Source organism: Leguminivora glycinivorella, chromosome 4 (genome assembly GCF_023078275.1).
Source record: "Leguminivora glycinivorella isolate SPB_JAAS2020 chromosome 4, LegGlyc_1.1, whole genome shotgun sequence".
Taxonomy (NCBI): Eukaryota; Metazoa; Arthropoda; class Insecta; order Lepidoptera; family Tortricidae; genus Leguminivora; species Leguminivora glycinivorella.
The window spans coordinates 9593277-9609105 of record NC_062974.1 but is presented as its reverse complement, the minus strand read 5'-3'; the positions used below and the strand labels follow the sequence as shown (position 1 = coordinate 9609105).

At 38.6% G+C, this 15829-nt stretch overlaps 1 protein-coding gene across 1 annotated transcript in view; it reads left to right on the top strand.

The window, feature by feature from the left end:
• The window catches only part of LOC125225245 (short stature homeobox protein 2-like), a 52676-nt gene extending 38638 nt beyond the window's left edge, over positions 1–14038 (top strand). Inside the window, exons 4-5 of the mRNA XM_048128855.1 lie at positions 11415–11605; positions 13531–14038. Of these exons, the coding sequence (XP_047984812.1) occupies positions 11415–11605; positions 13531–13731 (392 nt within the window). The 3' untranslated portion in view covers positions 13732–14038. The remainder of the gene's footprint in view (positions 1–11414; positions 11606–13530) is intronic.
• Positions 14039–15829: the final 1791 nt, after the last annotated feature.

Below are 15829 nucleotides of genomic sequence, written 5' to 3'. Positions count from 1 at the left end.
TAGGGTTCGAAATCCACCAATACGATATGGATTTGAAGAAGTGTTTTTTTTTAACTAGAGCAATTTCATTTTTCTTTCTCGTAATTAAAATTAAGTTTAGAGTGTTATCCATTTCAAGTGAAAAATATACCACTGGGGTCAAAATTCTTTAGCTATATAGGTATTATATAATGTGTATGGAGACTAACATAATCTAAAGATACCTAAGTGTCTATATCAACAGCATAACTATGTATACTGGGGTTTAGATAATAATATTAGGGTAGCAAACTACCTATAAGTAAATTGTAGAATGTAAGATTTATGTACCTACTTAGCGAATGTTGGAGATAACGTTAGCAACATTAAATATGTAGTGGCCAAACTATTTATTGTCATGGATAGAGTAATAGTTACCTAATAAATATTAAGCGCAGTCTTACCCTAGAATAATTAACTATGTATGATGTACCTTCTAGGTAGTACATACTTACCTGTTTATTAACTTTAATTAGTTATAAGATAAATAATGTATTTACTTACAAAACTTTCTTTTGTTTTCTTTGCGACGCAGTGTTTGCGTTGCATGTTTTTTTTATATGGTCAGTTGGGAAATAGGTACCTACAATTAAAAGATATTTACCTTTTAAGGTAAACAACAATTAAAAGGTAAACAAGTGATAAGCATAGGTGGCGGAAAACGTGTATGTACCTATTTAGACTGATCACGTCAGATAAAAGTTATTTGTGTAATTTGATTTAATTTAATAAAATAAATCTTTAAAATAACGGTGGAGGTGTTATGTATGTAGGTAGACATAAGTATCGTTTGACAGTTAGTCATTAAATGGTCATCTTCAATCACACAGTCTTTTATTTAACAAATAGCAGCTTAATCTGTATCTGTTCAATAACTTTTAGAACACATTAAAACTAGACAGTGCGCTAATCTTCTCTAAGCATTTTTTTGTTGATAAGGGTAATCAGATTAGCTAAAATAGTAGATAATTCTTACCAAACTCACTTTTAATAACGGTACGACAGAATTAACATAATTTTAATTCCCTGAAATATGAAAACTTCAGCTTCGCAGGTAACAAATTATAAATATTACCAAGTACCTACAACTCTAAATCTTCATAAAATTAAAAATTCATTTTTAACGAAGACATGAATCTCGGCGCTCTGCGCCATAAAAAAATCGCAGCAAGAATAAAAGAATACCGACGCCTAATTGTTCCCCTGTTCATAAAACTGTAAAGTTATTCGCGTCCGGGAGGGTGGCGGCGATATTTTATTGCGCACAAACCGCTGTAAAGATGTTTCGAACGCTTTAAAATAACGCGAGCGAGAACCCTGCCGACCTAACTCGATTAAATTAAACAACTCAGAGTTAATCAAATAAATGCACGGCGGTCGCGAGGAGGGGTGCAGGCTGGACGTACTCGTATTTATGTCGGCACTTCTCGAAAGTAATTCGGTGTCAAATATGGAAATAACTCATACGCGGAGGGAGCATCCATTTTAATAATGTCGACGGCGACCGGAGAGGTTATGATTTAGAGCGCGCGCGATCCCCGCCCAAGACCGCCTCCCGCCCTGACATATTGTTCTCTACCTAGCTCACACCTAGCACCTAGGTAGCGACAATATGAGCCAACATATTGTCTACAAGTACGTGTTCTAGTGCCGCCTAGGTCGCGCGCTCAACATCTTAAATTCAATGAATCAACATTTTACAGTTCATTGCATAACAAAAAATAAAAAGAGATTTCAAAGCCTCAGGGCGTAATAAAAATCACGTCTTCCAAATCTAATAGAGAGAGGAAGGCGTAAGGTGAGTAATTAAATTAATGAATCCTTTAGCTCAGCCGAGACCCGAACAGCTCCTTAAGTCGGGCAGATCCGCGTTAATTTATTAATTGATACTTCGCCCGGCGGGCTATAAACAACCGTTCTCACTTAATTTACGAGCAAATTATGCTTTACTTAAATATCAATTTAATTAAGTGAAGTTCGGGAAAGGATATCGTGGGATTTGCAGTCATTTGTCTCTGCCAATCGCGGGGGTGCCAGCTGTCCGCTTGAGCCGTTACTTGTTTTTAGAACTTGTGGAATAAGCATTTTATTTAATTTGATTCCTTTACATAGAGTAATAAATTTGAGTTTACATTTGATTTACATAAACTTAAAGTATGATGAAATATTTTCACGTTTAGTATCGAGCAGTTGATGTAGAGTCGTAGAGGGTCTACAAGCGTAGCTTAACTTGTGCGTAATTATTTAATTTCCAATTTCAACTGAATTGAAACATAACACATGAATAGATCAGAGGCTAAGATGACCATAACTAAATTCATTGACAAACCTCGTTTAAATCGACGTTTTATATCAATGATTACCATCATTTAGGCTAGGCCCCTCTGTCTCTGATGAGAACAGTTACATTCGATCCATTAATTATAGTAGCGAAGAAATTAGATGCAAATTTCGAGTAGGCATAGTTTCGTCATCTTATATATACACGAGTCTTCGTGTTAATCTATATTTCTATCGGATGGTATCAATAAATCGTGGTTACATTTAAGCATGCGCGGATCCAGGGGGGGGGTCATGGGGGTCATGACCCCCCCCTGGAGCCTAGGCTGGCCATACAAATAGACCACGTGACCCCCCGGGGGGGCCTGGGCCTTTATCACGTGACCCCCCCCTGGGCACGAAGCTGGATCCGCGCTTGCATTTAAGAATCTTTTTCCTACTCTGTAGTGTGACAGGCCACACTCACACTACTACTCCTAACCATGCTATATAAGTTGTCGCACACTGTAATCTTATACACAATAAACCTATATCTCATACAAGTGAGTTGTCCTTTAGTCCCCACATCACATGGCGACCCTGCCAGTGCGGCCTCGCGCTGCACTGGCGGCGCGCGCGCCGGTCAGAAGATGAAAATTAGTTATTCATAAATTATTGGACAATTATTGTGAAAAAGTATAGTGAAATTCAGTGGACACAATTAAAACTGCAACAACTGGACAATTAAACCTAAATACCTACTGTGCATATATACAAGCTGTGGTGATTAAATATAATTATAAGTTAAAATAACTGACTATGACACACTCAAAACTTAAACAAACTTTGCGCAATCCAGTTTTACTACGAAATAATATTTCTTTGGCAGTGAGGTATACAAACTACGAGTATGTGTCAGGACAAATAAAACAGCCAGTGAATGTAAAAGTGCATTAAGTGAAAATGGACTAAATAAAACAACAATTGGGACTTAGAACTTTTGTGATGATGGTAGCTGCTGGGAGTTGTTCGTGTCGCTGGGAAAGGCCTCGGTCTGAGATTGCTGGTGTCCTTGGCCCTAGTTCGTGCACCTGACTCTAGGTGGAAGGACCAGAAACTATTCCAGTGGAGTGGTACATTCGGAGTATAAAGGACAGTTTAGTGTGATAAGGTTGTATTTAGTTTCTTATAGTGTTTTATATGGAAAATTAAAAACATTTTTTAGTTTAACGCTAATGCGTCCCTCCTTATTGAGTGATAATTAAAATAATGAGTGTCATCGAGGAATATTTACAAGAAAAAAAAAATATTGTGGTAGTTATTCAGGTAAAAAGTATTATGTTACTTGAACTTGGTTGGACACGCTACCGCGCTACCGCGTGTCTAGATTTTTGAAGAAAAGTAAGCTTTTGTATGTCTTCTTAGAAAATATTAGTGAGAGGTAATTAATATTTAGCGGGTAAGGTTGAATACTAAGTACGTCGCATGATGATGAAACTCTATTATGGTTAAATGTACCTATATGATGTCATTTTTTTTTTAAATATAGCTATTTTGTTTTGATTTCAGATATATTTGGTAATCCGGTTTCATTTCGATGTTACACCATGTTTGTTTAAAAAGTATCCCAAATACATTGCGCAAGTTCCTTACAAGTAATTTCATCAGAAACTTAGTCACGCTGCCACCATGATTGGTAGGTGGGTGAATTTCAACAGGTTCCAAATTTGCCTAATTTTGGTGGTATTTTTTATTTTTGTAGTTTATGTCTAAATTATGTATGGATTATACGTAACTAGTCCCAATGTATATTGTGTAGTAATGCCCCCGTAATACACATAGTATTTTTGGAGATATTATGGTTTTAATAATTTGGTTGCCACCAAAATTGCGTACACCCACCAAAATTAGGTTTACTGGCCACCAAAATTGTTCATTCACGTCAAAATTAGATATTTCTGCACATTAGTAGTATATTTATATTTAATCAGTTATAAAATGAAACAAAGACAGATGTTTTATGATCCGTTTTATTATAGTGATTATCTGATTATAACAAAGTCGCTAAAATCGATGTGTATGAGACTATACTAGAAATAAACTATAATTTCACTTTTTGTAATAGAAAATAATTCACTTTTAGAATGGCTAACCAAAAAAAGAAACAATCGAGAGAGGAGGTCCTTGAAAAGAAGAATTTGCTGAGCGGGAACGAAAAAGGAGAATTATGAGTGATCCCGAGAAAACAGCAGATTTGCGAAGAAAAGAAAGGGATCGGTATCATCGTTAAAAAGCCCAAGGTAAGATTTTACCTCTAAGCAGCATGCAGCCTCGTGAAAGACGAAGAAAAAGGAATAGACAGAATTTCAGAGCATATTATAAAAGAAAAAAAAGGAAGGCTTTGTAATGAGCACAAGTATTAGCACCAGCAAGTGGGATTCCCACTTCGCCCCTGCCTGGTCCTTCTACGCCACAAAATCCTTGTCTCAGTCGCTCTCGATCTCCGAGTCCTGAGCTTGACACAAACATCTCACGTCGGCTACACTCCCAAGCTGTCCATCGCAATGTGTCCAATAACCCATAGTTTCTGTGTTGTCAAATTCTTTATAGGTAGTCCATAATTTTATTTTTGCAGTTCAAACATTTTCGTTGCAAGTTACAGTAATGACCTCACAACACAAACTTTTCGTAATGTGAATAGTAGGTACTGCTTTTATTGATGATATTTTTCATTTTATAACGTAGTATAAAAAAATTCGAAGGTATCAAAGAACTAAAGCATCAGTCATCACAAATATAGGGAATGCTCCCGGGAATTCCCGGTACCAAAAGTACCGGGAAATCCCGGGATTTTTGAACTCTTTGGGTACCGGTACTGATGTTATAAAATCCCGGTTCTTCGGTACTGAAAAATGGACATAGATTACAAACTAAAACGCATTGAATCACTTCAAAAATGTGAACGTAAACGACGGAATATCCCTTTAATGCTGTTCAAATGTAATGTGAATAGTTTCAAACGCGTTAGACTCGTCCCGCTCGGTATTCATGGCTATGATCGGGACCTCGGCGTCGGTTATGCTTAGAGGGTAAACCAAACTAACTTTTTGCTAATGTTAGAATTAATTGAGGTCTGTAATGATTTCTTGCACATGTCGTCTAAGTTTTTGAAAGTATGCTTAGAACGCAGTCTAGTATAATTTATAATTTTGGTCCTAATAGGCGACCGGAATAAAATTCTAACAATAGCCACCGAATTCTACAAAACCCTTTACTCCGAATCTCCCAGACACCCACATCCTGTGCCTGATTTAGAAAGAAAGCTTCAAAGCTATTCCGCCAGTTACGGAAAACTCGCCAGGGCTTTTCCCGTACTTCATTTTTTGAAGAGCCATATGTACATCGGCTCTTCAAAAAATGAAGTACGGGAAAAGCCCTGGCGAGGATGGAATCACCATCAAAGCACTGAAAGTAGGAGAACATACTTTGATCCCGTATATCACCTGTTTAATACTATAATAACCACTCAAACTTTTCCACAAAAAATGTGCCACTCCAACATCATTCTGCTTCATAAGAAGGGTGACAAGTCTGATATAGGAAACTACCGTCCTATCAGTCTTGTCTCCCATCTGTACAAGATATTTCTTAAAATCGTAGAAGACCTTATCTCGGGAACACTCGATCGGCACCAACCGCCCGAACAGGCTGGATTCCGGCCAGGCCTCTCCACCACCGACCACCTACAGCCCCCAGCTCTACAGCCCTTAATGAAATTATCAAAAAATGCCAAGAATATAAAATCCCAGTTTACATCGCATTTGTCGATTACTCTAAAGCTTTCGACAGTCTTCATCACAATTCCACTTTCATAGCTTTACGCAATCAAGATATAGATCCCAGTTACATTCAACTCATAACCACCATTCATCAAAATAGTACAGCCGCCATAAAACTACATTCCTCAGGTCCCTCATTTTCTATTCAAAAAGGAGTCAAGCAAGGAGATCCGTTATCGCCAAAACTGTTTACCAGCACACTTGAACAAGTCTTCCAGAAGCTTTTGCCGAGTTGGGGAGATCGGGGCCTTATCGTCGGGAATAGAAGGCTAATCTTCGATTTGCCGACGACATTGTTCTGGTTCTGCTCAACTGCCTCCGAACTACGATCAATGCTTGAAGACCTCAGCGACGCAAGCCTCGAGGTTGTACTTCAGATGATCATGTCGAAGACCAAGTTCATTACCAATAATAGCACCGCATGTAGGATTGAGATAAACGGAGAATCGGTTGCATATGTCCAGGAGTACATCTACTTGGGCCAACTACTTTCTTTCCAGGCGCGACAAGAGAAATAAGTCGAAAGACGGACTGAAAACGCCTGGATTGGTCCATGAAACATCCCATGAAAGGCGATTTGCCACTGTCACTTAAGCGAAAACTCATGGACGTGGGACACCACGCTGCGCTCCAAAACAAAAATAGTCGACGTAGTTCGGAAAGCGGCAAAGCTGAAGTGGGACTGGGCCAGTCATGTCTGCTGAATGCCGAACGAGCCATGGGCCAAGATTACCACAGAGTGGCAGCCCAGGCCAAAAGGGGACCCGGCAGATCACGTATGCGATGGCGGAACGAGTTGGACTCCTTTTTGAAAAAATGGCCGAGGACTGCACAAAACCGGGAGGAATGGAAAAAGCGGGGGGAGGCCCTTGCCCAGCAGTGGGACATCGCAGGCTCCTAATAATAATAAAAACTAATGAGATGTTTGTGACACCATAAAAAACTGGTACCGGTTCTGCATTCCCTAACGTAACTTTCGCTAGAATGAAACCCTTTTGGGTTGTAAAAGCAAACACTAATCTTTACACCTGTCTAAAATACATGCGAACATGGAGTTGTTAGAATCCGCATTAAAAATAAAAATTATCATCAATAAAAGCAGTACCTACTAGTCACATTACGAAAAGTTTGTGTTGTGAGGTCATTACTGTATGGAAAATGTTTGAACTGCAAAAATAAAATTATGGACTATAAAGAATTTGACAACACAGAAACTATGGGTTATTGGACACATTGATGGACAGTTGGGACTGTAGCCGACGTGAGATGTTTGTGTCAAGCTCAGGACTCGGAGAACGAGAGCGACTGAGACAAGGATTTTGTGGCGTAGAAGGACCAGGCAGGGGCGAAGTGGGAATCCCACTTGCTGGTGCTAATACTTGTGCTCATTACGAAGCCTTCCTTTTTTTCTTTTATAATATGCTCTGAAATTCTGTCTATTCCTTTTTCTTCGTCTTTCACGAGGCTGCATGCTGCTTAGAGGTAAAATCTTACCTTGGGCTTTTTAACGATGATACCGATCCCTTTCTTTTCTTCGCAAATCTGCTGTTTTCTCGGGATCACTCATAATTCTCCTTTTTCGTTTCCGCTCAGCAAGTTTCTTCTTTTCAAGGACCTCCTCTCTAGATTGTTTCTTTTTTTGGTTAGCCATTCTAAAAATGAATTATTTTCTATTACAAAAAGTGAAATTATAGTTTATTTTAAAGTTTTTCATTGTTACTGGTATTTCATCAACTTAGTCAATTATTATTGTAAACTAAAAGTATAAATATATGACAGCAAATAAATAAAATACTTCGTTTTAGCTCAGGATACTCGTAAGTATCAATTTTGGTGGCATTAAGCAATTTTGGTGGCTTTCCAATTACCACCAAAACCACCAAAATTGATGCACCAAAATTAGAACCATTGCATAATAAAATTTTTAAAAATAAACTATTTCATTCACGTCACTTTCAAGTTTATTACTTTTTAAAGAAACCATAAACATGCTTTAAAAACAGTTCACGTAAACATAACTACTTGTTTGTCATTAGTTAGATATACCACCAAAATTGCATGAAAAAATATTTTAATACACCAAAATTAGGTACTTACGTGTTTGCTGGTCAGATCCAGTGACGTACGACACGTACGTCATAGTTCAGGGCCAGAACAGAACTAAACTAACAGGCTACTACACGTTTCTAAGCCTTGTTGCATTTCGTTCGACCATAAAGTCATTTTCAATATTTACCACCAAAATTTACAAATTTACCCGGACAACTATTAATGCTTAGTTTAAAGTATCCAATTATGGACAATTCCTTACTAGTATTTTATTATGACATACGTACACTAATAACGAGGAATAATTTGTGGTGTTTGAGTTAAATCAATGGATGTTATTGATGTACCATACAAATTAGTCAAGCAAAATGGATTCAGGACACTCCACCAAAATTATAATTGCGCCATTAAAAAAATTCTAAATAAATATCAATAGCTTTTATAACAATTTGCGATTTGGCTTAAGATAATAATATGTGTTAGGTTTTCAGGAAAAAAATAGCACTATGATACAATTAGTCCACACTGTCAATTTCAGCTCCGCCGCATTTTTTTTGCGCTGAGAAATTCACCCAGGTATGCGCTGTCTGTAATTACGGCTCAAATTACAGTAAACATTTGTATCATTATGCACCTGTTTAGATTACAATGTAAATTTTGCAATCACATTTCTTATTAAAAGACCGACAGTTGCCACTTTTAACCCTATAATATTTACTTAGACTACCTATTACATTATTGATTAGTTTAAATAATGATAATTAAGATTGATTTAATTTTAACGATACGAGTATTATTTTATTAAGAATGACAAATATTTGTAATTGATATAACGGATTTGAGATTTTTTACTAACGGAACTGGATTTTATGAATTGAAATATATATTTAAAAAAACGTACAGTATTTTGAATAACAGAAATGAAAATTGAAGAGAACTATGTATAATTTAATTTCGGTATATGCAGAAATTGGTTGTTTGTTTTAAAGTTGAATTTTATGGATAGTGGTTTTGTGTTTCAAATTGTGTGTTATATACTATGAGAAAATATTATAGAGAAAGACGATTTAATTTTGACAATGTTGGATTTTGAATGGAAGCGTTAATTTATGGAGAATGGATTTGTATGGCATAGATGGTGCGATAGCAGTGGTTGGGCAAGCTGAAGCAGATAAGTTTTTCAAAGAACGATAAGCCTGATCAACTTAGAGTTGTTGAAATTCTTGTGTGTTAAAGCTTTCACGGTGTTGAGTTATATGTTAGGGTTGTGAATGTTTTTTTTTGTGAATGCGAAAGGAATAAAGTGAATATAAATAAATATGCCTATCGCATCAACGATGGCCCGAGAGGCAGTGTTGTGCGATTAGGTTAGCAAGGGTACGCCAGGATACAAGGCAGGCACGGAATCCTTGGCCGTCTGACCATGATTTGGTCGAGTATCAATCGTGGGGACGCCTTGGACACATGGAAGGTTTTGATGTAAGGATGTGTGTTAAAATAACTGCCTGTATGTGTAAAAAAAATAGTATGTGTGCGCGCTTAAAATAAATATACTTGTATCCTGAGCTAATAAATAAATAAATAAAAGGTCGGCCGACCAAGTAAATGCGCTGTGTACCCTTGCCAAGTATTGCACGCTTTAGATGCACAATTAAATAAAATGTTATGTTATGATATCATAAATGAGACGTCTATTGAGTGAATGTAATACTTGCAAGTATATATGTGGTGCTAGTAAAACAGAAATAACGTATTGCAATACCGACCTAAAATGACAAATAAACGTATTGTATTCACGTATACACTACGTATGCTACGTAATTCAATATGATTTTTTTGTGCCTTTTGTAAGGATATATTAAATATATTTTATCTATATTTTCATATTATTTTAATTATTATTTTGAATTTTAGCTATAATTTTGTACATGCGAGTTGCCTTTGTATTCTAGGTTAGTTCAACTGTGGGAATATAGACGTGTTTACTTTAGATTATCATCAATATTATCTTAACTCAATCTATAATATAAAGAGTTAAATAGCAGGTTTGTCCCCTTAAAACAAAGCATTATTTGTGAAAATAGGGAACTTGACTGTAGTTGAAATAATAGTATTTTATGCAACTGGCGTTTAAGTGAGGTCAAAAAAGACGAGTGGCGTGAGTAAGAATTTGAGGCGAAGCCGAAAATTGTTAATAAAGACGCCACGAGTATTTTTTGACTCAGTTAAACACCGTTGCATACAATACTTTTTCTACGACCATGCACTTAGTTTTTAATAGTATTCTAAAATAACTTTCGTGAAATTCGCAATGTTTCCTGTATTTTGACTTGTCGGCCTGCCCTCTGTCACTCACCCTGTAGCTCGCACTCCCCCGCGCCGCCACCAGCCCCAGATATAGCTCTTAAAGTATTGTTAGGTAGCCTTTAAGGGATATAGCGTGGGTGCGCGGGGCGCCGGGGGTTGCGGCGGCGCGGGGGAGTGCGAGCGACAGGATGAGTTCAGGATCATTACAGAGGACAAGTCAAAATACTGGGAACAGTGCGAATTTCACGAAAGTTATTCTAGAAAACTATTAAAAAGTAAGTGTATGGTCGTAGAAAAAGTATTGTATGCAACGGTGTTTAACTGAGTCAAAAAATACTCGTGGCGTCTTAATAACAATTTTCGGCTTCGCCTCAAATTGTTACCCACGCCACTCGTCTTTTTTGACCTACTTTAAACGCCTGTTGCATAAAATACTATTATACCATGCACGAAATAAAGCATCAGACAATTATAAGAAAAACCTGGACAGAAGTTATTTTTAAATCCAATTTCTATTTAATAAGTCGGGTAGAAATATAAAGTAACTGAGTTGACCGTGACGTCACTCAATTCGATTTCATATAAATTCCATATTAGCAAGTCGTTCAAATTCGTTTTGACAGTTCTTAAAAAGTATCCCATTGCAAGGTACCATCTAAGATACATTTATAAAATCATCCAGACTAATATTATAAATGGGAAAGTGTCTGTTTGCTTGTCCTTCTTTCACGGCAAAACGGAGTGATGTAATGCCGTAATTTTTTAAGTGGAGATAGTTGCAGGGATGGAGAATGGACATAGGCTACGTTTTGTCTCTTTCTGACCCCCTACTTCCCTAAAATGGGGGGTGGAAGTTTGTATGGAGCATTCCGCAATTTTCGAATTTAATGCTAGCGAAGCCGCGAGATTAAGCTAGTCTGATATAAGCCGGTTATCCTGCAGGTCTGCTGGTAGCCGGAGGCGGCACTCCGCTAGAGCCGTGCCGCGTGGCGCCGTACGTGTCGGTGCCGCGGCTGTCGGCGGTGCCGCGCGCGCCGGGCCCGCCGCCGCCGCTGCCGCCGCTCGCGCCGCACCCGCCGCCCGCCGCCTTCGCGCCTTTTGACTCAGCGCTGCTCTCTGCTGCGGCACATCAGGTATGCTGTATTGAGTTTAGGGTACTGGTGATTCTATAGGGATAATCTGCCTTCCTAAGCTCATTGGTGATATCTAAAAAAACACTGGGCTCATGAAGGTAGTTCTAGTAGACAGTGGCGGCACTGTAGAAGTGCGCATGGCGCCGTACGTGTCGATGGCGCGGCTGTCGGCGGTACCGCGCGCGCCGGACCGCCGCCGCCGCTGCCGCCGCACCCGCCGCCCGCCGCCTTCGCGCCTTTCGACTCGGCGCTACTCTCTGCTGCGGCACACCAGGTACCTATGCTGTATTGGGTTTATGATACTGGTGTATAGGAGTATGCTCGCTAAGCGCATCATAGCACGAGCTCCCGGTCGATTATGCAATTTTTGTCACTCGGTGCTACTATGCTGCTGTCTGCTGCCGCACACCAGATATGCTGGGCTGGCCTATAGGCATATAAGATTTGAGTGTCTTTTTGTAGGACTATTCTCTATTTTGCCCTGCTGCCTAGTAACTGTCTCGAGATTATTTCGCCGCAAGATAAGTTTAACACTTTCGAAACCGGGCTCTACGCGGCGCTACGACATTTTCGCTACATACGGGGAAACCCATGTAATCGGCTACGCTTCTACGAGCGGTGTACCCTACAGTCGGGTTCTTGGTAGCGAAAGTGTTAAGCTACGTCTGCTACGCCATAGCCCGTAGCAGCATTATTCTCCTATTGCTAAATATTTTTTTGTAAAAAGTAATATTACAGCCGTATTTTGATTTTAATAAGCATTTTATTTGTATACAAGACCTATATAATTTTATATACAAGACCAGCAGGCCTAGCACATGATGGCCGCGGGAGTATGTCGCCGCGAGATAGACTACCTGTCCTTATGTCATTAATACAATTAGACAAAGACGTGTCATCTATCTCGCGGCGACATACTCCCGCGGCCATCATGTGCTAGGCCTACTGGCAATGTCTAAACTGACATTTACTAACTACATCACCAGATACATATCAATCTCTATCGCATAGAGATCTCATTTCTAACGTTCATGTGAATATGAGACGAGACAACCCTTCTCGTTTAATTTTCCTAGTAACTAAATTTACAGGAACTAAATAAAGATAAAGATAAGATAAAATTTATTTCATAGAAAAATGTCTAAAATTAAAACAATCACAATTCTCTTAAATAATGCTTAAAAACTATAAATATAGGTACAAATATGGTTTAGAAAGACATAAATCAGTTCGTTCGTGGTGCGCGTGCCGCGGCCGCAGCTGCAGGACACCATCGCGAGCGCAGACTTCTGGCCGAAAGGTGTGGTTTTTCGGCGGTTCCGGGGCAACCTGCCGAATCCTACACCGGGGCAAACGACGCAACGGAGCCACGCTGTTTCGTCATCGCCCAAATCAATTGTTTAGTTATAATTGTAATTTTTTTTTAATGTTCTTATTTACTGTTTTTTTATTATTATTTAATTTCATGACGCATTGGATTTATCTGTAATGTCATTGAAATATGTTTTCAAATAAATAAATAAATAAATAAATAACAAATAAAATAAGTCTTGTATGCAAAAATTGTAAGCAGGTCAACATAATATTATTTTACGCCAATACCTAAACTAAGTAACTTAATACTTGTATCTTAGGCATTTCGTGTTAGTAGGTCAGTGTAATGTAGTTTGGTGCTTATTGAGCAAAACCATAAAGGTTATAAATTGTAAGTAGGTTTACATTAACTTAAATAAGTGATAATAAAACGTTTCTCCTTAGACATAGTATACATAACAGGGTAGGTTTTTAGCAGGTGCCGTCATAATCTATAGTATTTAAATACCTTATAAGGGCACTTTTCTTTCCCGGGCACGAATCATCTCCAGTTTGGTGGTCAGGTCAAATAGGAACCTTTTGTAAACTGTTTTGTCTTTTGTATCACGCAGTACGCAAGTGCGGCGGCGGCGGCGGCTGCCGCGGCGCTCTGCCCGCCCTACGCCGGCCTCGCGGCGTTGGCGGCGCGCTGTCGCTCCTCCTCCATCGCCGACCTGCGCCTCAAGGCGCGCCGACACGCCGCCGCGCTGGCCGCGGCGCGAGCGCCCACGCCGCCGCCGATCCCCGCCGACGCCGCGCCTGCAGACGCATAGCCTCACGCCACACCGATCAATTTGACTGTAAAATGTGTACATAAAGAACAACATACTCGTACATCTGAGGGTGAGAGTTAAACAAAAACAGTAGGTATATTGGTGAAGAGTGAATTGAAGTAAGTGATAGTGATGTCTTGAGCGGTAATGTGTCAGCTAAAAAAATATGGATTCGCAACTTTAATTTATAACTATGAAAGATTTAGGATGATGTTTTGAACTACACTGCATTTAAGTGTCTACATAACATAACATTCTAATCTGATACTTATTTACTTGGTTTTCATGATACCTAAACAATAAGCTTTTTTTAACCGACTTCAAAAAAGGAGGAGGTTCTCAATTCGACTGAATGTTTTTTTTTATTTTTATTTTTTTTTTACTTTTATCAATCTCATATAGGTACTTACCTAAGTTTGCATTTGGCACAAGAAATATTTTTTTAGAGTGAATCTGTAAGTTTTCGATCAAATTTATTTGCATTGCATATGTTAATTTTTTTTCCTCCTTGCGTTATCCCGGCATTTGCCGCGGCTCATGGGAGCCTGGGGTCCGCTTTGACAACTAATTGCATATGTTAATATACTTACTATAATATTTTGACAATGATTTTCCGCTATTACTACGCTTCAATTAAATATAATTTAGTTTTCCCCTCACTAGCTCGGAAACACGTGTTTTGTCCTTTAATACCAGCGGGTAAAAACGCATTTTATCCACTAGTGGGTAAAGTAATTTGACCTTGAATAAAGTCAATTTAACTGCTTTAAAATTGATAAAAGTAGGTGAATCTAGTAATAAAGATGATTTACCACCCGTGGAACTACTGGAAGCAGTGATAAACGCATTTTTTGCGTTGTAGTTTCCTCGCTATAGTGAGGGGAAAAGTTTTGTGTTACACTCGGGTGCAAATGTATTTTACTTCTCGTGTGTTAAAAAACTCGCAAGTTCAGGATTCTATTCTCGAACCACTCGCTCCGCTCGTGGTTCAACTATAGAATCCTTCCACTTGCTCGTTTTTCAATTCCACACTCGGCGTTAAAATACAATTTTGCCCCCTTGTATAACAAATAACTATTAAAAGTGGTAATAATCTGACCAATAATTCCTATAAACTGTAAAGTATAATCTCAAGTATCTCTAAGCACATTAAAACTGTGATAAGTGTATTGAAAATTGTTCTCGTAATTTATAAAGCTTGTCTAAAAACCTTCCTGTTATTGTAAATTTAAGTATTTATTAAAACATTTGACTTAATAATTGTAAATAAAAAAAAATTAGATAATGTTCATAGTTTCCATAATTGATGCTTTGTTCATAGCTGTACTGACTACTTAATATATTATGTAGAGGAAATCGTAATAAAAATGTTTTCTTACTTTTCCACATTCAGCAATCATTCCCCAACCACAGATGAAGTAATGAAATTAAAATCGTGTTAGGTTCATATTTTATTGATGATGGATGGTGTGATACCCATTGTCCATAATTTAAATCCAGGGGTGAACATGGTATTGTTTCTGCATTTGCGCTGATTGATGACAGCCCTGCCGCGCTGACTGCACGGTTAATAATATACGAACCTCCATTTCCGGTTCCACACCCGGATCAAACTATCGTGATGGACCAGCCATGTTGAAATAGTTTATAATTTATAACTCTTTGATATAACGATATGGATATAGTACTAAACAATGAAAGACTTAATTATTGGTTTGCAATGTTTCAAGATCACGCAGACTAGGTAATTAATTAAGTCCTATGAATTGATAAAATCGCTTTTAAAGCTCGGCCACACAATACACATGCGCGTTTTGAGAGCGTAGGCGCCGTAAGTGCGTTTTCACATTATTCGATCTGATATCGGATGTCGGACCGATATCCCATACATTACAGGCACCATGTTGGATTTTTTCTCTTGAAATCCTTCCGACATCCGATATCGGATCGGATTGCGAGCGGAATGTGCGCAGATTGCGAGCGGATCGCCAGCGTTCCTCCGGCGCACCGCTATAAATGCGCTCCGCTAAAGCTACGCTATCAAAACGCTTTATGTGTGGCGGAGCGGAGGCTAGTAAGACTTACAAAATTTCACAGG